This window comes from Myripristis murdjan, chromosome 16 (assembly GCF_902150065.1).
Source record: "Myripristis murdjan chromosome 16, fMyrMur1.1, whole genome shotgun sequence".
NCBI classification, from domain to species: domain Eukaryota; kingdom Metazoa; phylum Chordata; class Actinopteri; order Holocentriformes; family Holocentridae; genus Myripristis; species Myripristis murdjan.
This window is the reverse complement of record NC_043995.1, coordinates 11,957,501-11,983,895: the sequence shown is the minus strand read 5'-3', so window position 1 is coordinate 11,983,895 and position 26,395 is coordinate 11,957,501. Positions and strand designations below refer to the sequence as shown.

The window sequence follows — 26,395 nt, the reverse complement described above, 5'->3', positions numbered from 1 at the left end:
CTTGCAGAATAACACCCCTGGACCTAGTAGGGGATTTGGTGACTTGCCCAAAGGTGCCTGCTGACACAGCAGTTTGAACCCAGGTCCTCTAGGTGAAGGGTGGTCTCTGTAACCATGAGGCCACCCTGCTGCTGTCCTCAGTTCACACAGAGGCAGACAGACAGATAGCTGTCTGTGTCAGGGATTTTCAAATGTTTACATGTTGTAAGCCTTTGAGTAGAAATACGTTAGGCCTTTGACCCTTATTTGATATGAACTGGTTTTATAAAGCCAAACTGAAAAGATTACAGTTTGAATTGAACAGTGAATTGCCAGTCGTGAGAGTCTAACCTATGATCATTGCCATACATACTTTAAATGGGATAATTTCCCCTACGATATATGTGAATAGGACACATAATATGTTATTAGTGATCCTGTGTGTATTTGCTTAAATCTCATTGCCTGAGAACGGCTTTTTATTCATGTTCCAGATGTGTAGGGACATAAACCATTTTCTGAGGACACATCTAGTGGCCAGCCAATCAAGGTGAGGCAAGTAGCCCCAGCACAGGAAGTCATAACAATGACAACAATCAAGTTCCCCTTAATCGCTGTTACAGGAAAAGCTCCCAAAAATCCCCAGAAGTAAAAAAAAAAAAAAAGATAAAAAAAAGAAAAAAAAGGGTGGGGGGGTTTGTCTTGAGAAGGAACAGAGCACAGCAGAGAGAGGGAAGCCCCAGGTCAGAAACAATGGCAGGAAGCTGTAAGAAAAGAAAGAACAGTGAAACTAAATGTGTAGAAGACAAGGCTCGTTCAAAAACACGACAAACATCAGTGGGTTTTTTTTTTTCTTTTTTTTTTTTGTTATCATTGCAGCTTACCCGAATTGAACGTCTGGAGGCTTTACAGAAGCCGGTTACTTCAGCCTCAGGCTATTTGCTGTTTTCAAGGAAGACACCTCATCAAGATGAAAAGTGCTCGAGCAAGTACATGACCAAATAAGGGTGAGGTGGCCACGGCTTGCAAGCCTTAAGGCGAAATGTTGCAGATAGCTCTAAGTAATAGTGAAATTATTCCAGGCAGACTGCCTTCCAATAGCTCCTCAGCATCTTCATAATGTCTCAGTACTCAAACAAAGGTTTTCTTTTTTTCCTTTATATCCACTTCAACTATCTGTCCAACTTTTCTACATTATATGGACAGAGTGAAAATGGGTAACAAAGAATGGTTACACTGATATTATGTCATGTTTTTGTTTGCATTGTTCAGAGTTTGAAGTCAGACAGTCAGGGTCAGGCTGGTCTCATTTTTTCATGGATTCAGCAGACAAACACAGTGTCAGAGGATAGTGCAGATAGTCGGAGGAAACAACTTGATCGAGACATATATATGTGTGTGTGTGTGTATATATATATATATATATATATATATATATATATATATATATATACTCACACACACACACACATATATATGGTGACACATCGGAGTTTTGGACCTAACAGCGCACAGCTGCTGTACCTTCGCAGCTAAGAACCATTGTGTTTCTTCCATGACAATATAGTACAGGAAGGATGTTATTGTCCACCAGATAAGCCACCAGAGTTTTCAGATTTTGCTGATACAGTAGTTATTTCAATTTCAATTTTTTTTTTTTTTTTTTTTTTTTTTTGGCAGACTCATGCTTTTTCATTGGTTCTTTTATCTAGAGTAGAATTAAACAATGATTTGGATATCTTAAAGCTGGGATCCTGTATAGACTATATGATGTTTTAATTTTCACAGCAGAATAGAGCAGTCCAGCTGGAGTATGATATTTTGCACCACACAATACAAAAATATCCTTATCACCTGCTGGTATGGCTTCACTGAAAATGTGTACATATGCAGATGTTGTAAAATTGCCACTTTTTACTGCATGCTATTTGCACTACGGCTACAGGGTGCCTGGTCTTTGGTGGCAGGTGACGTCATCTCCCATAGACTACAACAGGTGGTGACATCACCTGCCACCAAACTCCACACACCTTACTATTTGACCAAAACAGTTCTGGTTCTCAAACCGGTTCTGTTTAGGGTTCTTGTGAGCAAGGTACTGACTAGTGAGACGGCCTGCTTTTGCACCATGTTGGAGTGGAACCATTGCATCATCAATAGGAAGGAGATAAGTAGCTAATACAAAAGGAAGAAGAAGAAGCTAGTAACAAGACGGTGTCACATTGTTTACTTGCAAGCTTTTGTTCTGTTATAACCTGTGCCAATTATGGATGTTACAAAGACATAGACGACAAGTATAGTATGGAAAATGTTTTTGTGCACAAGTGTAAAAGAAACGGTTTGCATTTTTAATTTGTCGCATATAACTACTTTAATAAATGTAAACAATTCCCTGTTGAATAATACACGCCCACTGTTCCAGCAAAGAATCAACTTTTCCCAATCAATTAATTTATGGTTGAAATGTTTGAAACAGAACCAGTTCCTTGCTTGTGGAAAAGATCTGTGAGATATGTGGATTTGGGGTTTAGTTACTCATTAACCATAAGACAAATCGCTTGGAAAATTGTCAGCCACTGGAAGGAACAATAAATATAAAATGAATATGTAAGAATTCATCCTGTAAGGTGTCTTTGATGGGGTTCTTCATGATAAAATCATGGAAAATGGGGGTTTATTGTCTAAGTAATATCTGTTTTGGGGTCCTTGACATGACCAAGTTTGGGAGCCCCTGCTTATCGCACAGAGCCGCCTCCCCAGACCAGAATTGCTGAAATCATTGGGGATCTTGATCATCCCCAGTGACTTGAACACTCACAAGCCCCAAACACAAAATCTCTTCTGATATTGCTCAGCAGCAGAAGTCAATTCTCTGGAAGTAAAACCATTTTCAAACAAGATAGAGGGGGACTGGTATCACCAAGTCCCTACATCATCGTTCAGTCCTGTGAAGCAGTGAACTCCATTGGCCTCAACAGGGATAAACTGAAGATTACCAGTCTGTCTGCCGCACACACACACACACACACACACACACTCGCACACACACTCGCACACACACACACACACACACACACCTCATCTCAGTGAATTTTGTACACATGCATGGATACACAGCCTGCTCCGCTCAGTATCAAACACAGGATTAATCCTTGATAATTCTGTTCTAGCTCTATAATCAATTTGTCCAGTGTGGCAGCCACTCTCTCCTCTCCTCTGGTTCCTAATTAGAAAAGAGGGCAGCTGATGTGTTGAAATGGGTGAAAGGTTTTGGATGGATCTAACAAGGACCTCTTTGATTGGCTAGGCTCCATATAGCCACAGCGCCTAATTGTAGCCAGTGCTGTGTCCTGTTCTGAATTTGTATTGCACTATTGTCTGTGGTTTCCCAGGCACTTTTGCACAAAGTACGACTGCTAAAAAAATGGTCCCAGGAATCTGAGTTGAGAAACGGTACTGTATAAAAATGTAGCTTCTGCGGGATAATTTCAATCTATTTAATTCATCATGAACCCCAATTTTGGGCCATGACCTGTGTTTTTAAAACACAAGGATACTGAGCACTCTGCAAACTTGGTGTAGCTTTATAGTCCTTGACATTAGGTTAATTTTAAGGGTGTATTAAGGGTGAAAACCACAATTTTGTAGTCCTTGGTTGAGTGTGCGGTACTTGTGTGGTAAAGTGTGATTTTTTTTTTCTTTCACCACAGTTGTTGTATGTAAAGTTTTTTTTTTTTTTTTTTTTTTTTTTTTTTTTTTTTGCAATGTTTCAAAAAACATTCAAATTATAGAACATTCAGAACTGCTTTGATGTATAAAATGTTACTCCTAAAAATTTATTTGGAAAAAAAAGCCCCATAAAAGACATCTTATTGCTGGGTTGCACAGCCTTTATACAGCATGGCAAAAGCCCCACTTGACTTTTTGTGATGAATTGTTGGTATATTTTTAAGGTAAAAGCCAAGCCGTGACCTAAAAAATGAAGTACAAACCATGAAAAGGGTGAACGATTAAACACCTAGTTAGTGTGAGGTGTCTTGGTAAGTGAGGTTAACTGCATGCTATGTATTTTACCGTTTCATTACAGACTGCTTCTTGCACTTTGCACTGCAGGCTATGTAATACTCAGATGCCATATCTTTAAAACAATTAAAGACATCAAGGCGGCTGGGTTAACCCACACGACAGCTCTCTTAAATGGAGCTAAATGCAGTCTAGTCATGATCAGACAAAACAATTAATCATAAGGATGGCATGTGATGTAGGAAACATCTATCTGTGTCAGAGTAGTCTGGTGCTTGCCTTTACTTTTCCATTTGTCAAGGCACAAACTCTTGTGTGTTTCCCCTGCTGCGATAAGGCTAGATAAGAACAGGCAAAGTGAGCTAAGATAAGACTTTGCCATGGCCTAGCTAGCTGAGATCTGTCGAGCCTTTCCAAACCTCAGACAGGGTGTGTGTTTGTTTACTGTCTGTCTGCCTTTGTGCACCAGCGAATTCTTCCCTTCCTTCTCTCGCTCCATTTCATTTCTCTTCTTGAATTTCTCTCTCTCTCTCTCTTTAAAAACATAGTTCTTCCTCCTTTATGTTTGATTTCTGTCTACACTGATTCCTCTCTTTCAGTTCTCCTCCTCCCTCCCTCTGCCTCTCTCTGATATTTCTCGTCTCTCATCTTTTCTCTCCCGCCTTTCTGTTTGTTTTCTCATTTTTATGCACCTTTTGTTTGCCAGTTATTTCTTCCTGTGGGTTATCTTTCTCTTTTCCCTTTCTTTTTTTTAACATGGGTCTTCATCCTCTGTGATTTCTCCTTCTTTACCCCCATCCCCCCTTGTCGTAGTTCCACTTTCTGTGTGATCTCTCTCTCTGACACCCTCATTTTAAGTTGTACTTTCTCAACAACAACACAAAGTGTTAGACTATGTTATTGTTACTCTTTAACCAAAACAGGTCTTCCTCCAACACCCCCTCACCCCCACCCTCACCCCTCCTCTTCCACCTCTTTTTTGGGTTTTTATTTCTTTCCCAGACACAAAAAATGCGGCACTTGGCGCTTTTGAAATGTAAATAAAGTTTTGTTGTTTCCTCAGCCGTAGCCTCCTCCAGCCCTGTTTATCAGGCAGACTTCAAAGTGGCACACTGACATGTGGCTCTATCTCTCTCCTGCTCTGTGAAATAGGGTCACAGGCGGCGCTTGGCTTTCAGAAAAACTTTTCCCTTTCATGTAAGAACCTAGTGGGTGAGAGGAACTAAAGGGGGCCATGCCAGCCAGCCAGCCACCCACCCACTATCCAAACTCGGCTGAGACACACTGTGGGTCGTCCTCTGCAGTGTGTCTCCCTGTGTGTGCGAGGGAGTGGGTGTTTTGTGTGGGTGGATGTGGGTGGGTGGGTAGTTTTTCAGTGCTTTTCTCATTGGGTCATGTCAGGCCAGTGGTTGGACTGCCTGTGTTCTTTCATGGGTAGATCTATCTCGCCTGTTTTTTCTTTTGTTTTTTTTTTTCTTTTTTTTTTTCCTCTTTCAATGAAGTTTGGTATCTTATGTTTATATTCATTGAATTTCACTCACTCCCTCTGTCGGTGTTTTTCTCTCCCTTCTCCAGCTGCTGTACCAGTGTGAGAGCTCCTCGGCCCCTTGTGCTGAGCGCGGAACTGCAGCAACCGGACAAAAGACATAAGAGAAGACTGGGAGGACACGAGGGGAAAAAAAAAGAACAAGCCAGCGACAGAGCTGCTGCGTTCAGAGGGGCTAAGGCGGCATGCTGATTAGAGTTTAAGAAGTGAACAGACTGATAGAGCTCACCTCCACATCGGCAGGTAGAGGAGAGGACACACACAGACAGGTTGAAGGAGGAGGGGCCAAAAAAGGCATTTCACCAACCATTCTGGGTGCTGGCCATGGCTGTAGGCCTGTTGCTGGGAGGATAGAACTCATATAGCCTTTCCCTTCATCTGCACCGACACTTCAACTTCCTTCACCCTCACCCCTGTACCTCTGCCCCGACCCTGACCTCGACTCCACCACTCAGCCTCCAATTTCCTTCCTTCCTCTGCCCTGCTGCTCACTCTCTTCCTCTGTGCCAGCAGTTTTTCCCCTATTCTTGGGAAGTGTGTGCTGGCTGGATCAGTTTTCAGGAGACGGGCAGCCCGTAAACCAGTCAGGCACCTGGTTGGTCGACCTGTTAGCTGTTCAGTTAGCTCAGTAAACCGGCCTTGCAACCCGTCCCTGAGCAGAGGAGAAACAGTTTGTGAGTCGTGAGTGACAGCAGCCCTCCATTCCTGCACATGGACTGTTGATGAAGAAAGATGGCAGTGAGACTGGCAGGAGCCACCCCCTCCTCTCGGCCACCCTCCCCTCCCCCAGCGGGCGCGGCTCGGACCGGTTAAGGTTGTTTGGTTGGCATCCATCGTGGCATCGGCAGCAGCTGGCAGAGAGCTGGAAGGAGCAGTATGCAGGAAACTGATTTACCAGCCACAAATGCCTTCAAAGGTAAACAGAGATGGTGTGTGTGTGTGTGTGTGTGTGTGTGTGTGTGTGTGTGTGTGTGTGTGTGTGTGTGTGTGTGTGTGTCTGTGTGTGTCTGTGTGCCCTTGTATCAGTTCCCATTGTTATGCTTAAAAAAAAAAAAAATCCTATGTCAGCACTGTTTAAAGGTGCATTATGCATTTTACCAAAGGGTGAATGAGAAGTTTGACAGAAAACATGGAGTAAGTATGGAATGACACTTTATCAGTGAGTCATGCCAAGGATGAGAACCATGAAGCGTCCATGTAATTTGGGGGATTTTCTTTCTTTCTTTTTTTTTTTTTTCAATCTATGGGTCCTTCAATCAGCTCTCAATCCTGTGTTTGCTAATGCTTGCTTTTCTGTATTGTGGTATTTTCTGTGCTTTTTTGTCCTTCCTGTTATCCCATAGTCTTATCCAGCTTGTTTCTCCTGCTCACCTGCCCTGCCCCTCGTTAGGCCAGGTGTTACCTGGGCTGCGTTCCAAATCGCATGCTACTTTTTACTTTTAGTATGTACTGCAGCTGCCCCGACTACTACACTACAAGTATGTAGTGTAGTATGCAGTATGCATGTGTATGCATACTATTGGGACACACTACATACGTCGTCCCTGAAGTGCGACCCTCTTGCTCATTTCCGCTGCCGTCCGTAGTGTGATACGTGTGTCGTGTTGTCTTCCGTATGTGGGCGTGGCTTGTGCACGCAGCTCAGTCAGTGCAGCGTAACTTCTGCTGCGCAAAGGATTGTGGGTCAGAATGGCCAGAGAAGCATGCTGAAATGCATACTGCGAAATCTGACTGGATGTAGTAGAACATCCTGGTACTCTTGGCATACTGTATCTGACATACTATGTACTTGGACATACTAATTTTTTTTTTTTTTTTGCATAGTAAATAGTATGGTAGTATGGGTATTGGAACGCAGGGCTGGTCTCTAACCATCTTCCAGCCAATCAGCTCCCTTCCTGTTCCTCCGCCGACCTGTTCTTGATTCCCTCATTAGTTCAGTTTGTATTTAAATCCAACTTTCAGGTCAGTTGTTGTCAGTTCATTGTTGCCTTTGGTTTCGTCTTCCTGCTTGGGTTGTTCCTGTACAGTCTGGTCTGCACTTTGGTTCACTTGCCTGCTCTCCCTATGACACCCACGCGGTGATTTTACACAGTGGGCCTTTATTATCAGGGCATACCTCAGAGTTTTGGGTTCATCGCCTTGTTTAGCGGTATTGTCTCATTATTCCAAGACAAAGGTAGATGTCATGATGTTACGTCAGGATGTTTCCATTGCAGCGACAGCGGAAAATCTTTCTGCAATCTGAAATGTCACTGGTAAACCTCTGGTTTTAGTGTAAGACCCCTAGAATCAAAGAACTTCTTTCTAGACTCACTACTTTTCACAGACAGTCGCCAATGATGGCATTCAAATCCATTGCAGAAGAAGCAGAGATACCAATTTCCCCACACTCTGCAATACGCTGCAATAGACCAGAATGCAATGCAGCTGCAGCTTGCATCTTTGCAAATGTGTGACCCGCAACTTGTGACAGCGCGCTCTGCAATTGCTTTTTTTTTTTTTTTTTCCTCAAATTTGAACATGGAATACCATGGAATCCTGCATACCAGGCAAAAAGCCTCCAATCTGGGGTTTGTTGAACTTTGTTCTGGAAAACATGTGAAATAAATAAACATAGACGAGGCAGGTTGAGGGAATGTGGGCACAGTAACTTCATTACAAAAGAACTCCTGGAATGCATTGGACGTCAGAAATAACACCATTAGATCACCTGTGGCTGAATATTTTTCCTTTAACACAGTGTCTACAAATGCCTGTCTGTGCATGAGTGTATATATGTTTGTGTGTCTGTGTGTGTGTTTACACGCATGGAGTCAGACAGGGTGTAGACTCTGAGGTGAAAAGTTCACGCCACCACAGAGAGAAATCTGTCCCTCACTGGAAATAATAGGCACAACGCTGCCCGCAATACTGGGCTCTGTAGAATTGAGCTTAACAGTTTCTCATTAAAATATAATAGTGCTCTCTTAGTAATTATTGTTGTAAATGAGGTTCTGTTCAGGCATACAGAGGACAGCCTTTTTCTTTGGGGGGGGTGGGGTGTGTGGGGGGGGCTACCACCTATCGACTGAACAGCCATTGAAACAAAACAGAAAACATCCTTGGTTAAGTGATGGCTTTCCATGAACCCCTCATGCAGCCTTGATGGGTAAGTTGGTTCACAGTGTGCCGCAGGAGTTGGGAGACTAAATGCACAATGAGGTGTTTGTACAAAACCTACTATCAGTGAGCACACGTTCATTTCAGAGCATTGACAATGCAGATATGAAAAAGCAGACTATTAAAAGAAAATGATTCCCTTTATCTGTAATTAAATAGAGCAGAAGAACAGTACTACCAGAATTAACTCACACGATGGATTACAGTAAAATAGAATATTAAGGCATGCAAAAATAGAATATTTAGCCATGCACGCACGCACACCCGCCCTATGCATTATTGATGCTTTTTGTTGTTTTTGCACCATTCTCTTCCATGTTTCGATTAATTGCCAATTGGTTTTTATGCCCAATCCCACTGAGCCTGTTTGCAATTTTGTTCTTTTTTTTCCCCCTTCTTTTACTTTTGAAATAAGGCACTTTTTTTCTAATTTTCATTGTTTAATGCAAGTAAACTAAACTAAAAATGAAGAGAAAACATCTGTCCCAGAGACACAATGCTCAATGTCTCTGCAGTGCGGTGTAAAAACTGACAAAGTCCCTTCCAGCAGCAGAGGGAAACAGGTTTTGTGCTCTCTTTCATTGCTGAACTTCCTCTTTTCTTCTTCCGTCGTCTTCTTACACTCAGCCAGCTCACCAGTCCAAAGCACAATTTTCCTTTGTTGTTTTCACACCAACAATGCATATCTCTCCTGAACCGATGCATGGCAAGCTCTTAATTTACTCTTTCTTGGCTTTCACTCAGTTTTTGAAGATTCATGGTGTGTACTGTCACCAATGTGTGCTGTTTTATTTGCAAATGGACTCATTTATTATTGCCTTGTCTGTTTCCAGGAATAATGCCTTTTGCTCGTAACTGTCATCTGCAAGCCAGTTATTCATTTTATATTATATAAATAACATCACACTTGGCTATTTGTTACATTAATATTTGCAGACTTCTAAAATATGACAGAGCCCATTAATGCTTGACAATAAATTTTGTACATCATGAATTTGGATTCCACAGTTTCATTCTTGAATATCATCCAGGTGTTTGTATAACATGCAAATATGTTGCAGTGAAATGATTTAGTTCCTCAAATCATCAAGGCTAATAACCATGACCCATAATTATATCCATAGTATTTGATAAGATAAGGATTTTCATATTGGCTTCAGTCATACACTCCTACATCAGTCTCATTATGAGAACAAGGCACACAAAGTTCTCACTTCAGTTCTTACTGCAGGATGAAGCAGTCTTCTTCTTCTTTTCCTCCTCCTTCTTCTTCTCCTTCTTCTTCTTATACATTCTGCCATTTTCTCATTGGTTGCCTAGAATTTGCAGGCCTGCAACTCAACTTTTAGTTGAAGCTAGCTTGTTCACTTAAACTTCCAAAAGCACTTACCCAGGCACAGGCATACATACCCTGATTTCTTTCCTGTTGCTCACCTCGCAAAACAGAATCTGGCCAGTGCTGGTTCAGACCATCTGGAAAAATGGCAACAGCAACAGGTGTTTACAACAAAATGTAGCAGGTGATTGGATCAACCCTTTGTTAATCATTAGCTCGCTGTCCACTCAAAATTCATACAGTTCAAAACTCGAGCCAAACAAGCAGCAGCAACTGTGATTGGAAAAAAAACAAGCAAGCACCCATACGTGGTCATTTGAGTGAGTCCTAGAGAAGCTAATAAAATGTATGTTTTTTTTTTTTTTTTTTTTTTTTACAAATTGTGGTGTTAAACTCATGTTTGATGTTATATGGTAACAATTATGGTTATGTTCATGTATGTGTTGGAAATGTAACTGGGAATTATCGTTCATTTGGAAGAGTCGGTTCATTGTGGCCCATTCACCAAAATGATTCGTTCTCTGATTCGGTCACCCGTTTGTTCAGTGGTCCTGCATTAAGTGCTGCGTCACTACATAGCACATTGTCCATCAAACTAAACACACAGACACTGCGCAAGCGTAACTGTCAACACTGCTGCCTCCCACTCGCAGAAACATGAACGTTTTGTATAGATAATCAGTTTTGTAAACTGTGTGACTTGTACATATTTGTTTGGAAATGAGTTGAAAACAAGACTTAACAGGACGTTTGGGTGCGCTTGTTTAACTCCAGAATACCCGGGTGACTTCTTTAGTTCAACGGCTGCTTCACTGAGTCACCTTCAGTGAACGAGAGAGTCAAGGTGCTGCATTAGCTTTATCAGGAAAAAATGGAGAGTGTACCCTTAATGCGTCGAGAGTGAGTTTACTGGATCTTTTCTGATTTAAATACATCACTCAGCAGGATACATACCCTTCAAAATCACTGGGTCCTAGTGGGACACTGATTGGTCCAGCCATTCCTGGCCTCAGTTGGAGCGTGGCCAGCAGCAGACATCCTACAGTGAAGGCTTATACAAGAAGACTTACTGACTAACTGACAGAGTCACTGACAGACTGACTCACTGACTTAGAGGGAGATCGACTGGCACATTGCACCCCGTTCCCTATGTGCTAATTCAGTGGAGCACACAGACTAGTGGAGTGCAGTGTGTATGCTGCATAGTTAAGATGAGGCTATGATAAATGCACAGTTCATAGAAGGTAACACACACACACACACACACACACACACACACATATCTGAGAATGGCTGTATTGGACTTGCTGTAATTGTTGGCGTGGGTAATAACTGCAGATATTGAAAAAATATTCTATTCCTTAAGTTCTCCTAGCACACACATTACATAATTCATGACTTTGGCTGTGTGTGTGTGTGTGTGTGTGTGTGTGTGTGTGTGTGTGTGTGCGTGCGTCTGGGTTAGTTCTGGTCAGTCTCCACTGATGCCCTGAGGGGTGGAGAGGGGAAGCGAGCAGTAGTAAACAAACTGAGCGGTAGCAAACAAAAGCGGCAACACTCAGACATAAGCAGACACCAGTGGTCGATAGCTGGAAGGTTAACGTAAGGTTTTGTTTACTGCACAGGGTTCATTTCAGGTAAGACACACAAACACAAATGCCATCTGGCCTCCCACTCAGCCCACACTGGTCTCGGGGGCCGTGTGTGTCTGTCTGTGTCTTCAGTACATTTTAATCCATGCTGATTCCAAGTGTGAGCTTGTCGTTTGTGTGGAGCTGCACAATGTATCGCTTCAGCATTGGCATCGCAATGTGTGTATGTGCAGTAGTCACATTGCAGGACGTACAATGTCTAGTAAGGCAAATTAATTCAAACACATCATGCTACAATGTTCTTGCCACACTCACAAGGTTCACATTTTCCATGACTAATGTATAAGAAAAGTCCCTCTGATACAACGTAGTTTAGTCTGATTTTAGGGTTCTTGGATGCAGAGTTTGTTGGTAGTGACATCGAGGCTCTACATGCACAGTGATCAGTGCACTATGTGCTCTGGTGAAGGAGCGCACTTGACTGTTTGAAAAACTGATCAAATGCACCACTTCACCAGAGCACATAGTGAACTGATTGCTGTGGTTGCCGGGCCTGAAAGTCACCTGCCTGTGAACATGCATGTGACACAGCCACTGTCACAGATAATGTCGCGAGGCGGCTTTTGACTGCATGTATTCCTATTATTAGCAGCAACTCATCCTGGTGCTGGTCAAAAGTTAAAAAGTTAGTGTCATGGGGCTGGCCCATGCCCTATAAGAAACACATACACACAGAATGTGTGGTATCCACATCTATCTGTACTTACATCTTGCTGTTTGCTGCTTGAGTTTGACAATTTTACCATCCTCAGCCACACTGGAACGCCTGTTTATCTTCCACCATGCACATTAAACATACATTTGAACATTGTTAGAAATGGTAGATTACATGTAAAGAACACCACTGAGACACATAAGTCCAATTTGTAAAATTTATTTAAAAAAACATGTTATTTTACCTAAATACCCCCTGCTCTCTCTCCACATGTCCATGCCCAACTTGATCTCACAGAAATATGTGAAATGACCACGACTTTCTTTACAACGTGTTATGTGTCGGTACCATGAAAATGTGCCAGTGGAAAGTCAATTGGGACTAATTATCTGACACCAGCAGTGGGTTAAAATTACAAGCCACCACCAGTGAACATTAGCAAGCTGATGGAGTTAGCTTTAGGCACCAAAATCACTTGGTTATGGTTAGGGAAAGGTCATGGTTGATGTTAGCAAGTTAATGTTAGCATGCTAATGTTACCATGGGAAATGAACACAGGAAACAAACAGGTTAATGTTGTAAACTAGATCCAAACACGCTGGTCTTGCCTCAAACTGGGTTTGAACCCAGGCCGTCTGAGTGAAAGTCATTTTGATTGAGCCACCCCACCAACCTCTTTACATGGACTTTTTCACTACTGACACTAATGGTAATCCATGTGTTCAACACGACAGTGGATCTTACCTTACCTGTTTTTGTGGTTAACCCTTACGGTGCCGCCACCACACAATGCATTGTTAAGAAAGCCGTGCTCATTTCACATATTTCTGTGACACCAGCCTGGCCATGCTGGTGTCGGAGTTGCATAAGTGAAACTGAAGTGGAGGAGTCCAAGTTGATTTCTGGAGAGGTGGCGGAGGGCTGAACCAAATGTGATAGACGCAGGAGGGGGGGCTGTTTTGTTAGACGATGATAGACTTATTTAAGTGCTCAAATGATGATGATTATGATTGTTAATTGTATAATCTCTACATGAATAACACACCGCATGCATGGAGTGGAGCCCTTCTTTCCTCTCTCCATTCCTTGAATTCTGCCTTTACATTTTCTTCATACACATAGGAAAAATATCACCTCATTTTTTTCCCTTTTTCCCTTTTCAAATTCCTTCCTTCTTTTGGCCCATCTATTCATCACCCACTTGTTCTCCTGTCCTTCCTCAGCTCCTTTCTTTATTTCCTTCCTTTACCCTTCCTTCCTAACCCCACTGCTCCCATCCTTCTCCATGTTCTGCTCGTTTCTCCTCATTTGCTTTTTCTTGCATTCCGTACGTTCCCTCCTTCCTAACCTTTCTTTCTCTTTCTTTCTGTTCTCTTCATTTTAAATTACCTTCCTCCTCCTCCAGTACCTTTCCTCCTTTCGTATCCTTTTCTCTCACCTTGCTCCTCCTATTCTTACTTTTTCTTCAAACTGTTCTCCTCCTCCGCACCCAGCTCCTCCTCCCTCCATGTACTAGAACCAACAAATCCATGTTTTTACAGTTGTCCTCCTCTTTTCCATTATTTCTTTTCTAATTCTTGTATGTGCCCCCATACATGGAACTGATGATATGGTGGAGAGTGAGAGAACTATGAAATTAAAAGGTGCTATGTGGAAAATTTTAACCTTGTTACATCATTACCATGTTGACTGTTAGAGACTGGTACAATTACTGTAAATAATTGTGGTGCCATATGGGTCAGATTTCATGGGGAAATTAGTTACACTACTTTATGGCCCAAAGGGATGTTGCTTTACTGCACAAAATAGAATGAGGCCCTGTTCCTCCAACACAAACACAACTAAAGCTTACAGATGGCTATTCGAGAAAAAAAAATCACTTCCTTTTTTTTGTTGTTATTCAGGAAAGAAAAGAGAAAACCTGCACACAGAACAATGTCAGGGAGGATACAGCTTTTTCTGTGCAACAGGAAGCGAGGAGGTTAATGGCGAATGTGGCATTAAATTGGAGAATCAGTAGTGTAAGCAAATTGTTTACAGTAATTATCGCAGTATATCATAATTAATGATGTATCAGTCAGACAACAGTATGTCAGTGTTTAAAAATGCATGTAGCACCCCTCAATCAGTCATTTGAGTTTCCTGCAACACCACAGAGCATTTTTAGAAAGGAAGAAGAAGAAAAGATAAAGGGAGACAAAAAATGAAAAATGAGGCAGCACTAAAAAAATGATCCAGTCCCGATTTGGGCCATTCAGTACCAAATGTCAGTGTTTTGTCACCTGTAATTGTGCTGCTGCTCTTAAATCAGTTTAATTTAATAGATGCACTTAGGTGAACATAGGGGAGATGCACAGTTCCCCCTGGGTTTATCAAATTTTGGTCATTGGTGGTTGAGATACGGCGCAAGATGGACAGTCATTTACATCAAACATCACACACTTCTAAACAAGATAATATACCTTTAGTGGTGCGCAAAGTCAATAGAGGAAGAGACAAGACTCCCACTATCCTCCTCTTCTGCTCATCCGTCTCCTCCCTTTCTGTTATCTCTCACAATTTCTCACCCTTCCTCTTTTTTCCCCACACTGTCATCTGATTCTATCTCTGTATTTCTCCCTTCTCCTCCCCCTCACTCTCCTCTCTCACAGTGTGGTTTCCCACCAAAGTCAGTCCACACTGAGCGGTGCGAACATGGAGCTCTTGCCGAAGTTCATCCATAAAGTGACTGACAGCCCAGGGTTATTGCACAGAGTGATATCACAGACAGTGGATGTGCGGATGGGTTTTACACTGTCTATCTGTCGGTCTGCCTGTGGAAAATTATCTATCTATCAATCTATCTGTCTGTCTGCCTGTCTGTCTGTGCATACATTGGTAAAATCAGTGCTACATCCTGAGTGACCTAGACATGTAAGAGTGTCTTAACTGTGGTAAGAGGAGAAAATAGTAGCTCACTGAGATGAGATAAAAGGGTGGATGACCTGTGAATCTGTAGAGCATGAATACAACTTGATTTTGGATAGTTTCAATCACCTCCAGGAAGCAGGTTTGCGGTTTTGCCCACTGTGCTCGCTCCTCAAAAATCAAGTCACCCTCAAAAGTCACACCTTTGTTCCTGACCACTGGCTTGGGCTGGACAGCAGGCTAATAGCAATCTGAATTATGTTAGTGAGCAAATTAGATGGTTTCATTTTTGGTTTCATTAAGTTGTAAAACAGTGTCAGACAGATGATGGTTGATGGCAACTCTTGGGAGTGATTCTATAGTCAGGACCATTAATTTTGGGGTGTACTACTACTACTCTGTAGCACTGGAAAGAGATGTTTACTTATTACTTATGTTATTAAGCTGCCGAGTGTGAGCATGTAGAAATAACATGGGGCCTAGAGTTAAGCCTTGTGGGACCCTGCCCACTATGTCTGCTGAGGAAGAGGCTGAATTTTGTGTTATGATAGAAAACATACTATTGAAAAAGAAACATTTGATAAAAAAAAATGCCAGTATAGAAGTATGCTTATAGATGGGTTGAAGGATTTAGGCAGGGTTTCTTCTCTGAAGGGGTTGAATGGCTGCATACTTTAAACTGGAGGATAACACACGAGTGGCCAGAGAGCTATTTATGAAAATCTGGTGGGGATCTTTTCTATTAATGATATCACTGAGGGCTTTTGTGGGAGCATAATCCAGTGATCAAGTAGAGCACCTCACACTAGATACCGATTCCCATAAAAACAATAGAGAAATGGGGTCAGTGTAATAGAGTTTTGTGACATAACAGATAAATCCAAGTTAAGAGGGGAATATGGAGTCTTATTCTTTTCTTTTTTTCTTTTTTTTCTTTTTTGGTATACCAAGAACACTAAAACATCCATTAGCACTGTTGTTTTTTTCTGTTTTCCCTCTGTGTCACACTCTGCTACCACAGCCCCCTTTCCCTTTGAGAACATAGTTCAGGCTCTGTTCAGGTGATGTGGGAATATTGGCTACAACACTTGATGGCTCAAAGCAGCGACTTGGAAGTGATCATGCCTTCAAAGTCCTTGGAACCTTTTAAATGCTCAGATTGAAATTGTTTGTAGACTTGCTCAGCTTTTGGTCACTTAACACACATTCACGTGAATGACATTTGATTTTATGTTTTACAGCCGACTAAACACTGCAATAACCAAACATTGCAAATTTCCACAAACACTGCCACTTGCACAGTTGATCTGTTTGCACGCTTTAGTGTTCGTTCAGCTGATGAGTCAAACCTCCTCAAATAAGTAAAGTATATTTTGTCAGTTACCTTACCTCATTTCTGTACGCCTGTTTGGTAAAATTTTGTGAGAAGGGTTTTAATGGCTGAAACCTGCTGCTGATGGGATGAAGCTGGTTTCAAATTCACACTCTGTGTTAAATTCAGGAAGAGTAAAAGAGATATTGACTGATAACTCCAAAACTAATTTGAACAGACTAATCAAACCAGAGTTGTGTGTGGCAGTTAATAACTGAGTTACGATTAATTGAAGAATTGTGATTAAATCGAATCGTGAGATCACTTGTGATTCCCTGTCCTGTGTATGCATGTATGTATGTATGTATGTATGCATTTATTCATTCATTCATTCATTCTTTATTCATTTCATTTGGGTAGAATGAGAGGTTTTCACATTTCTTTAAGTTTGTCATGCGTTACTGTTGCTGAAAGAATTTAAAATCATGGGGACATAGGTATGGTATTTGTCCAGCTCTACAGAGTAACATGTACAACTTGTCAGAACCTTTGTACAGTGGAGGAAAAAAGTTTTCGGACACCCCATGCATTTGTGAAATATTGCATTAAGAATCACTCTTAGGTCTTCAAGTGCAATTTCTTTTAGTACAATCACAGCCAAAATACTAAACAAATCCTAAAAAAAATCCATTAAAAACTTAAAATTGATTGGTTCCATAAAAATACATAAGAAATTTTGAGTATTGGGTCATTTTGGTACCAGTGATGAAGGTCGTTCTTTTTATTAAAAGACACATTTTTTGTTGCCAAGCTTCATGTCTATATAAAGCCAGCACATTTGAAAGTTCTTCAGACACAAAAATGGCTAAAACAAGGAACGTAACGCAGGAAACACGCCTGAAGATAAAGATTCTCAGCCAGGAAGGGTACAGCTGCCGCCAGATAGCCAGGAAGTGCAGATGCAGTCCTTCAGCAGTTGGATACACTCTGCAGAAATATAGACGAACCAACAGCTTGGAAGACAAACCAAGATCTGGGCGTCCAGGCAAAACCGCCGAATGACATCACAGGAGCTTCAGCAGCAGTGGTCAAACCAAACTGGTGTCCAGTGTTCCACCCACACTGTACGTGGCCGACTTTCAGATCAAGGCTTAAGGTCCTACAAGGCTATCAAGAAGCCCCTGATCAATGAGAGACAGAGGCTAGCCCGGCGTCGTTGGCCCAGGCCACAAGAACTGGACAGCCAGGAACTGGAAGAAGATTCTGTGGTCAGAAGAATTTGTCAAGAATTTAGTTTTCTTAGTTTTTCTTGTAAACAATAAACAAAAAAAATATAATTTGTATTTGTTTGTATCTGTCTAATGCAGCCACACCTTTTGAAACACAAAAAAGATTTTTCCACAAATATTTCATGATAATATTTGAGATTGTGTAAAATTTTAAGGGTGTCCGAAAACTTTTTTCCACCACTGTATATTATAAGTAGGAACACTGCCTACATATAATGTTCATGACACTATCATGTTAACATTGACATTGACGTTTTTGTTGGATAGCTAGATCAGTCCCAACCAGCTCAACAGCTGCACTCTGCCGTGGTCTTCATGGCACTGAAATGTGTTGAATTGTACCATATTAGATCACATCAGATCAAATGAAATATTACTTTGAACCTTATTGAATTATTGACCTTGTTTAACATATATGTCCTATATTGAATGTGGTTTAGTACACAGTGAAATTCATATTGGCTCATTCTAAGAAGGCAGTTCACATCCACAGTGTGTGCTGCTGATGGACACACTAGTCACACGTCTGTATAAGCAGTTAATGAAGCAGTGGAAACATGGAGAAAGTACGGATATTAGCTAGTGGTCAGGATGTGTGTGTGTGTGTGTGTGTGTGTGTGTGTTTGGACGTGGGTGTATGGGCGAGAGCGCGTGCGCGTGTTCTGTATTCATATTTGTTCCATATAATTGCACGATGTATGACAAGATAATTGCGTGTATGTGTCTGTGAATGCATGTGCATGAGTGTGTCTGTGTGTGCGTGTGCTTCTGTCTCATGTGTGTATGCGCCTGCGCCGAGTGTGTAGTGATGTTCATCCCACATAATTACAAGATTTGTGACACGATAATTGCGTTTGTGTCCGTGAACACACGCATATGTGCATTCATATTTATTCCTTATAATTACAAGGTTTGAGACAAGACATGTGGTGTGTGCGTGTGTGTGTGTGTGTGTGTGTGTGTGTGTGTGTGTGTGTGTGTGTGTGTGTATGTGTGCGTGTGTATTTGGTGTCAACGGAAGAAACACACCAAGTCAGACAGACACAGTGAGTCATCCAGCCTAGCCTCAGTTCTTCTTCTGTGTGTGTATGTGTGTGTGTGTGTGTGTGTGTCTGCGTTTGTGTGTGTCTGTGCGCCTGTGTATATGCTTTAAATATATGTATATATTTATTCTGCAACATTTCAAATTTTGGGAAAATGTGTCTGTCAATGTGTGTGCCTCTATACACTCTGGTATCGGTGTGCTCCTGTATATGTATTTTGTGTGTATGTATGTATGTGTGTGTGTGTGTGTGTGTGTGTGTGTGTGTGTGTTTACCTTGTCTCTCTGTGCCTGGCTGCCCGCTGTCTGATTTAGTCTCTTTTATTTACTCCCATCCAGCCTATTTACTAGTCAGTCAGACATCCACCCAGCCCACGTTTACACTGACCTAAATAAGCACATCATCTGTGTGTGTGTGTGTGTGTGTGTGTGTGTGTGTGTGTGTGTGTGTGTGTGTGTGTGTATGCGCGTGTGCATCCATGTCTACAAGTGTGACTGTCACTGTGTGTGTGGGTGGCAGTGTGTCTCTGTGTATATATCCCTTTGCGTATGTATGCATGCATCTATGCCTATGTGTGAGTGACTGTATGAGAACGTGCGTCTGTGTGTGTGTGTGTGTGTGTGTGTGTGTGTGTGTGCAGTGCTGCTCAGCCTAGTCAATAGCTGTGGTTAGACTGCTGTCATTGTCTGGAAGCCTTCATATTAATGGTTCAATCTCCTCTCCCCAAATTCCTCTGATTCCTCAGATTGCAGTCAGCCTTCAGTCCAGCTGCACTCCGTTAAACTGCTGCAGCCTCACTGCTGGCCACACCACAACCTCGCAATTCACACTTGATTTGTGATGTTTTGTTTCTTTAATTTTGCCCCTTTGAAGGAAGGTTGGCACACTACATTCCATGACACCGGAGAGGAGGGTTAGGCCAAAAAATAAATAATATGTAAAGTAATAATCAAGCAATGAAAGTAATTAATATATTATTTTGTTTTGTTTTATATATAGATAAATATATAAAACAGACTGTCTTAGATATAGATTTTTAAAGACAGGTTTTACTGGCAGGTGCTGTCTGGTAAGTGCTAATTTCTTACCCTGCAGTGGTGGAAAGAGTACTACAGATTAAGGTAATTTGCTGAAGTAGAGGTAGTACTGCTGTAAAAATCTACTAAATGTAAAGTAAAAGTAGGAAATGGCTCATTTCAAATGCACTCAGAGTAAAAATTACTTAGTTCCTTTTTCAACACGGTAACTGTGTTAGCTGTGATCTTGCAGTTATAAAAGGAGGACAGAACATGATGCAAACTAGATTCTTTTAAAGGTGCATTCTGCAAAATTTCAGAGGGTTGACTGAAGTGAGGACCCTGGAGACTCAATCAGCACAGATTACAATGGTAGAGTCTACCATCGTAATCTGTTGCCCCGACTCACTGTCGGGGCAACTCACTAATTTGTCCCCTTTGTCCACACTAATTCCACATTTTTTGCCACTTGGATGGAAATGGTCCTCGCTTACATCGACCATCTGCAGATTTTCATCATGCAGCTTTTATTAGAAATTTGGAAAATGACAAAAAGTAGAACCAACTGACGCCTCTTCTCATCTTTGCCGACTGACCTTTTATTGTGAAAGGTTCCATAACCTGGCATTGATCATTTGTTCTCTGTAGTGGATGTGATTTAAAATGTAGTGAAGTACATAACTCAGCAAAAAATAACTAAAGTAAAAGTAAAATTATTGACTTTAAAAAATATCCAAAAAAGTACAAGTACACAAAAAAGTTTCTAAAGCACAGGCAAGTAAGTAATGGGAGGACATGTGATTGGTTACTTCCACCTCTGTAACAGGGCAGTGTCCTATGATTAAATCACTGCAAATCATTTTGTTTTTTGATATTGACAAGGATATGGTGCAGCAAAGTCACCAGCCAGATTTTCCATATCAGTATGTTCAATGAATTTCTGCACTTCAGTCCAGTGTGTGTGTGTGTTCTTCAGAGGTGGGAAGGAACGAAGTACAAATACTTTGTTACCGTACTTAAGTAGATTTTTCAGGTATCTGTACTTTACTTGAGTATTTAGTTTTCTGCCGACTTTTTACTTTTACTCCCTACATTTGAACACAAATATCTGTACTTTTTACTCCTTACATTGTCAAAACAGGCTCGTTACCTCTCTCTCCCTCTCTCTCTCTTTTGTTGGGGGCGGGCGGGCTCGTTACCTCCAAGAAAAAACATGCCAACAGCTGCACCGGCACGAGAACAAAAGGCAGAGAAACTCTCCAGCTACAGCAGCGCACTGACATAGATTGTGTAACAAAGCGAAGAGTTGCCACTCCGCTCTATTTTCACTGGCTAACAGCAGCACACTGGCTTAGCTTGTCTATTCAGAGAAGAGGTATCACTTCGGCTAATTTTTCAATCTATATTATCACATGCATACTACTGCTCATTCATTGGTAGTTGAATTGGTAGGTCTGTTTGATAAGTAATTTACAATTTTAAAACAAATAATAATTTAACATATTGTTAAATGTAATTTAACACATTGGCAAATTATTGGAGTCAAGCTTAGTGGTAAACATCTAATCCTTCAAGATAATTTATTATGTTCTAAAACTCATAAACATACAGTAACACTACATACTGAGTGTTTGAGCAGCATATCTCCTCTGTGCTACAAAAGATCCATGGTAAAAAATTATTAACATTAACGCTGAAGCCCTCCCCCACAGTTTCAAAAAATCCTGGAGGAAACCCTGCACAGAGAGGGAAAGGGAGAGAGGGCGCGGGGCGTGAGAGCAGTTAAGAAAAAGAAAACCATATAGAGAAATCTGGAGACATGGAGAAAGACAGTTGCCAGGGAAGATAACGTTAGTCGACGACAAAACAGAGTCTCAGTAGCAAGAAAAAATCTGTTAAAAGTCATATATGTTAAGTATAGTACCAAAGCTGTGATCAAGGTACTCATTCAAGACCTCTGGTCAGTTCAGTCTTGATTACTGGGTGAAACTGGGCTTGCAGCAAAACTAGACTGTTGTGTGATTTTTATTCTCTCTGTACCAGCAGAGAGAATAAAAAAGGTTAGAATAGGTTGTTAATAAAAGAGGAAAAGTTCCTGTTTTGTGTGCCCTGAACTTTTTTTCGTCAAAAAGTTATCAAAAAGGTATATGTATAATTAATGGCAAAAAATTCATTTTTACTTTTTACTTTTGTACTTAAGTACATTTCAGAGCCTGTACTTTGTTACTTTTACTTGAGTAAAGAAGTTGAATTGGTACTTCTACTTTTACCAGAGTCTTTTCTCACACAAGTATCTTTACTTCTACTTAAGTACAGAATGTCAGTACTTTTGCCACCTCTGGTGTTCTTCACATTTAAAGTAGAATACCCGTTGATTTAGTTTTTGGTAACAGTGAAAAGAAGACACGCATTTCTACAGGAGACGTGATGTGACATTGTCGTGCTGTAAACATAATAATGGACCTGGATTAAACTTGGGAGGCGAGTTGTTGTTCCCACAGTGCAAGATGTGTTCATCCCAAGTGAGGCCAGTTAGTCAATCACTCTCTCTCTCTCTCACCTCATACTGGAGGCTGCTCAGATCACCATGTGTGTAACAGCAGTGGGTAATTTATGCGTGACAAAAAAAAAATCCTGGCAGATATTTTAGTTGCATATATTGAGCTAGCAAAGCAGTTTTGCATAACAGGTGTGGAATTTATTAAGTTTGGGCAATGCTAATGAAACAGTTTGTCTAACAGGCTGCTATGGTACTGAAAAGCAGCTAATCTTGCAGAGTTTGAATGATGTGGTTATCCTGATTTTTCCAGGCCATGACACTAATTGAGAATGCAATATTTGTGCACCAAGAAAAAAAAAATGTAGATGAGTTAATTTATGGTTAGAGAAATGAGATAACATACCTCACATCGTGTGAATTTCAGGTCACAGTATTGGAAATGATTGTCATAACTCTGCAAAAAAATGTTTTGTTTATTTGTTAAGGGAAAAGAAGAAGCAGAAAGAAGTTAAAATATGTCCCTATATGATTTTATGCTTATAGACTAGCATATGAAAATCCATGCTTATGATTGGAGGCATGGATTATTATCAGATATTCATTAATGTACATAGAATGACACCTGTTTGCCCCTCTTGACGGTGTTCCCCAGAGCATCAGCCAGGTCTCAGGTGTGAATACATGCAGCTCTGGGATTAACATATAAATTGGGAAATGTCCAAACATTGCAAATGTAATCCTGCAGTGATGGGATCTACAGTTTGTACAGTCTAAAGCTGGAGATCTGCAGCATTAGACATATTTTTGTCATGTTGATGATGTTATTTTTGTTTACTAAAATCACAGCTCATTTTTGTTAATGAGTAATCAAGTGAATTAGTATGGCTACAATTCAAGGGCATTTCACTCAAAAGATGAAAACTAAGTAAATCTAAAAAAAATCACACTGTAAAAGGCAAACAAAGTGCATTCAGAGCCTTTCATGAAAATACCGGGTTGTGTCACGGAACAGACTGTCTTTTTCATTAATTTCTATATTTAAAAAAAAATCAACTAAGAAGATAAATAAAAATAGATCTACATGTGGGAAATACAGGGTTTTCATGTGATATCAGTGTTTGACTTCAGCATGGAGCCTAAATGAAATATGTTTCTGTAGCCCAGGACCCCAGACTCATTAAAGTCCCCCAGTTGTAGTGTCACGCTGACACAAACCAGAGGCCTGTCTGCAGTCTGTTTCAGCCCCTGGACCCACAGTTTAATAGACGCTGCTGCTGCATCTAATCAGTGATTGTTGGGATAATATAATGCAGCTCTTCTGTCAGCATACACTTTCCATCATACAGTAACATCACAGTCAACCGCTGCACTCGCCCAAACAGACCTCAGGCAAAACGTAATGAAAAACACCTTTGCATCTCATTGTATTGAGACATGCTTAAATTACCAGAGCTTTCCTTGACCTGTGGACAAAAAAAATAATAATAACAAAGAATGCATTGATGGCATAAGCTAGGCCAAGCTGTTTGTTTCGTTTTAATATAATAAATCTTGAAAAAGAAATACTCTAACTACTGATATTCCCCAAGGTTTCTGATATTTATGAGGAAACCCCTGCACACAGTGTTTAACACTTTTGACCACAGTGCGGTCCTTCAGGCCTGTACGCCATCTCGATTGAGTTTAACTGATCAGTGAAGTGGGCAAACATTTCTGAAGTAATTTGTAGCCATCTTTTTTAAAAATGTTTCTTCAAAATCTGTGGTCCTCTGTCGTCCTTGATTTTATTCATCTGTGCAGAGCAGAGGTTTCCAAAAGACACATAAGCCTGTTTTGTGAAACGCAGGGACACTCCCTTCTCATTGGGTGTTTATTTAACCATCTTTGATTTGTTTAGCTGCACACCCACCGAGCCAGACTGCCTATCTGCTCTGATTCAGTTGTTGATATGAAGGCTGGGGTTACTGAGTTTAAGACGCTATTTTGGCACAGCCTGTCGGCACTGCCTGCTGAGCTCCTCTGCTAGGTTGGCTAGGTAGTGTGTGGGTGTGTGTGTTTGTGTGTGTGTGTCTAGGTTCATTTGTGTTTGCATGTGTCTACGTGTATTTCTGCATGTGTGTTTGTAGAAATGTGCTCACAAGTGTTTCTAAGCGTGTTCGTTTGTGTGAGTTTGCATCCTTGCGTGCGCGTGTGTTTGCGTGTGTATGTACCTGCAAACGTTCACACAAGTGTGTGGATGGTTATGCGAGACATGCGTGCACAAGTGTTTTTGCGTGCGTTTGTATGAGCGTGTGTGTGTACGTCTGTACCTTATTCATGTGTGTGGGTGTCTGCGTGGGCAGAGCGTTAAAACTGACAGTGAGCAGGCAACCTGAGGACATATTTATGAGGCTTCTCAGTGCCGATGCTAACCAGTGAATATTAACCTGATGCTCTCTCAGCACCTTAAGCTGCAAAACACACAGAGCGAACATTTTTAAATTCTCTTTCTTATCCGACTAATACACTGAGAGGCCTAAGATGGAAGAGAGCGCGTGGAGAAATTGGTGAAAGGGCCGAACCAAAAAAAGGTAGTTACTTCTATGTCAGGTGATTTCATCATGGCACTGTAAAGATGTTATGATTCTTGTATCTAAATGCAAATAATGATGCTTAAGCTGTATTATATATTAGTTTGGGGTTTTATTAACTTAGCATAACTGTGGGCCCGAGGCTCTGTGTGAAACAGTTAGTCAGAATGGTGGTTGTTGGGGAAAATGTGCCAATTACTCAACTTAGCTGAATCTAACTGCATCTACAGCCTGTTAAAATGTTAAATTAAATACATATACAGTATATGCACAAACCAAAATGGGATCCAGCCTGTTTGGAGGGGGTCCAGCCTGTTTGGAGGCCCGTTTGAAAGGAAGTCGATTTGATCAGTGACAGAGGAACAGAAGACAGAGTGAAACTGGAGAGATATAATGTGAAAATGGTCAAGGAGAAGTCCAACACACAACAACACACTCAATCAAACACTGTGAAAACTCACCAAACACTGCACAAACATGTTGAGCCAAGTCTCACTTTGTGATCCTCATAATGAGATAAATTATCACCACGTTATATTATGATGTTATGTCTGAAGTAACATCAGTTATGTAGTTAGGATCTGATTCTCAGAAGAGACGGATTGTCTGCCCCTGCATGCTGGTCAAGCCACAGTGAAAAGATGGAAGAGGACAAGAGAGTGTTTAAGTTGCATAACAGCTTATAGGGCTTACCTTGGCTTTAATTTCCATGAATGGCCATGGTCAAGTATACATAGTAGTTACCAATTATTAAATAAATATTTATTTGGCCATAGTAGCACAAGATGTAAAACATAATTTTCTCTGCTTTCCTCTATTAATTTGATGAAAACCCAGGAATCAAACTGAAGCTTTTATACACTGTTATCTGTCTGCATCTTTTTATGTCTGGCTCAGCTGCACTCTTGGTCTCCCTTGAAAGAGAGATTCAGAATCTCAATGGGACTACTTAATAGGAGTTAATGGCCTGCACAAATGAATGACAGCACAACAATGACAACACCACAAGCCTGCAAAATGGCCAGTCAGGCAATGATTTCACTAACAGTAGCTGCGTTTAGATGGACCCTAATATTCCACTAATAATCAGAATAATAGCCCAATCAGAGTAAAAATGCCTCATGTAACCACCTCAATCGGAAGAGACCCGATGAGAACGAATTTTCAATCGGGTTGAAGGGGTGGTGTAAACCTCCTTAATAACCATGTAAACGTTTAATCTGATGGTTTCTCTCTGGTTGGAATAAATATATTCTTTCTGTGGATGTTTGCCCCACATGGGGGAAACATCAGGTGATGTGACGAGTGTCCAGGAGGGACACAAACATGGCAGCAGCAAAACACTACTGGTCTGTGGCTGATCCAACTTTTTTGATGTCAAGATTATATCTTTAAAGGATTTTTG

At 41.1% G+C, this 26,395-nt stretch overlaps 1 protein-coding gene across 2 annotated transcripts in view; it reads left to right on the top strand.

Moving 5' to 3' along the window:
* LOC115374152 (low-density lipoprotein receptor class A domain-containing protein 4-like) overlaps positions 1-26,395 on the top strand; it is a 194,162-nt gene that overhangs the window by 65,482 nt on the left and 102,285 nt on the right. For both annotated transcript variants that reach the window (XM_030072923.1, XM_030072924.1), the window contains one exon: positions 5,578-6,464. In XM_030072923.1, the coding sequence (XP_029928783.1) occupies positions 6,425-6,464 (40 nt within the window). In that variant the 5' untranslated portion in view covers positions 5,578-6,424. The remainder of the gene's footprint in view (positions 1-5,577; positions 6,465-26,395) is intronic.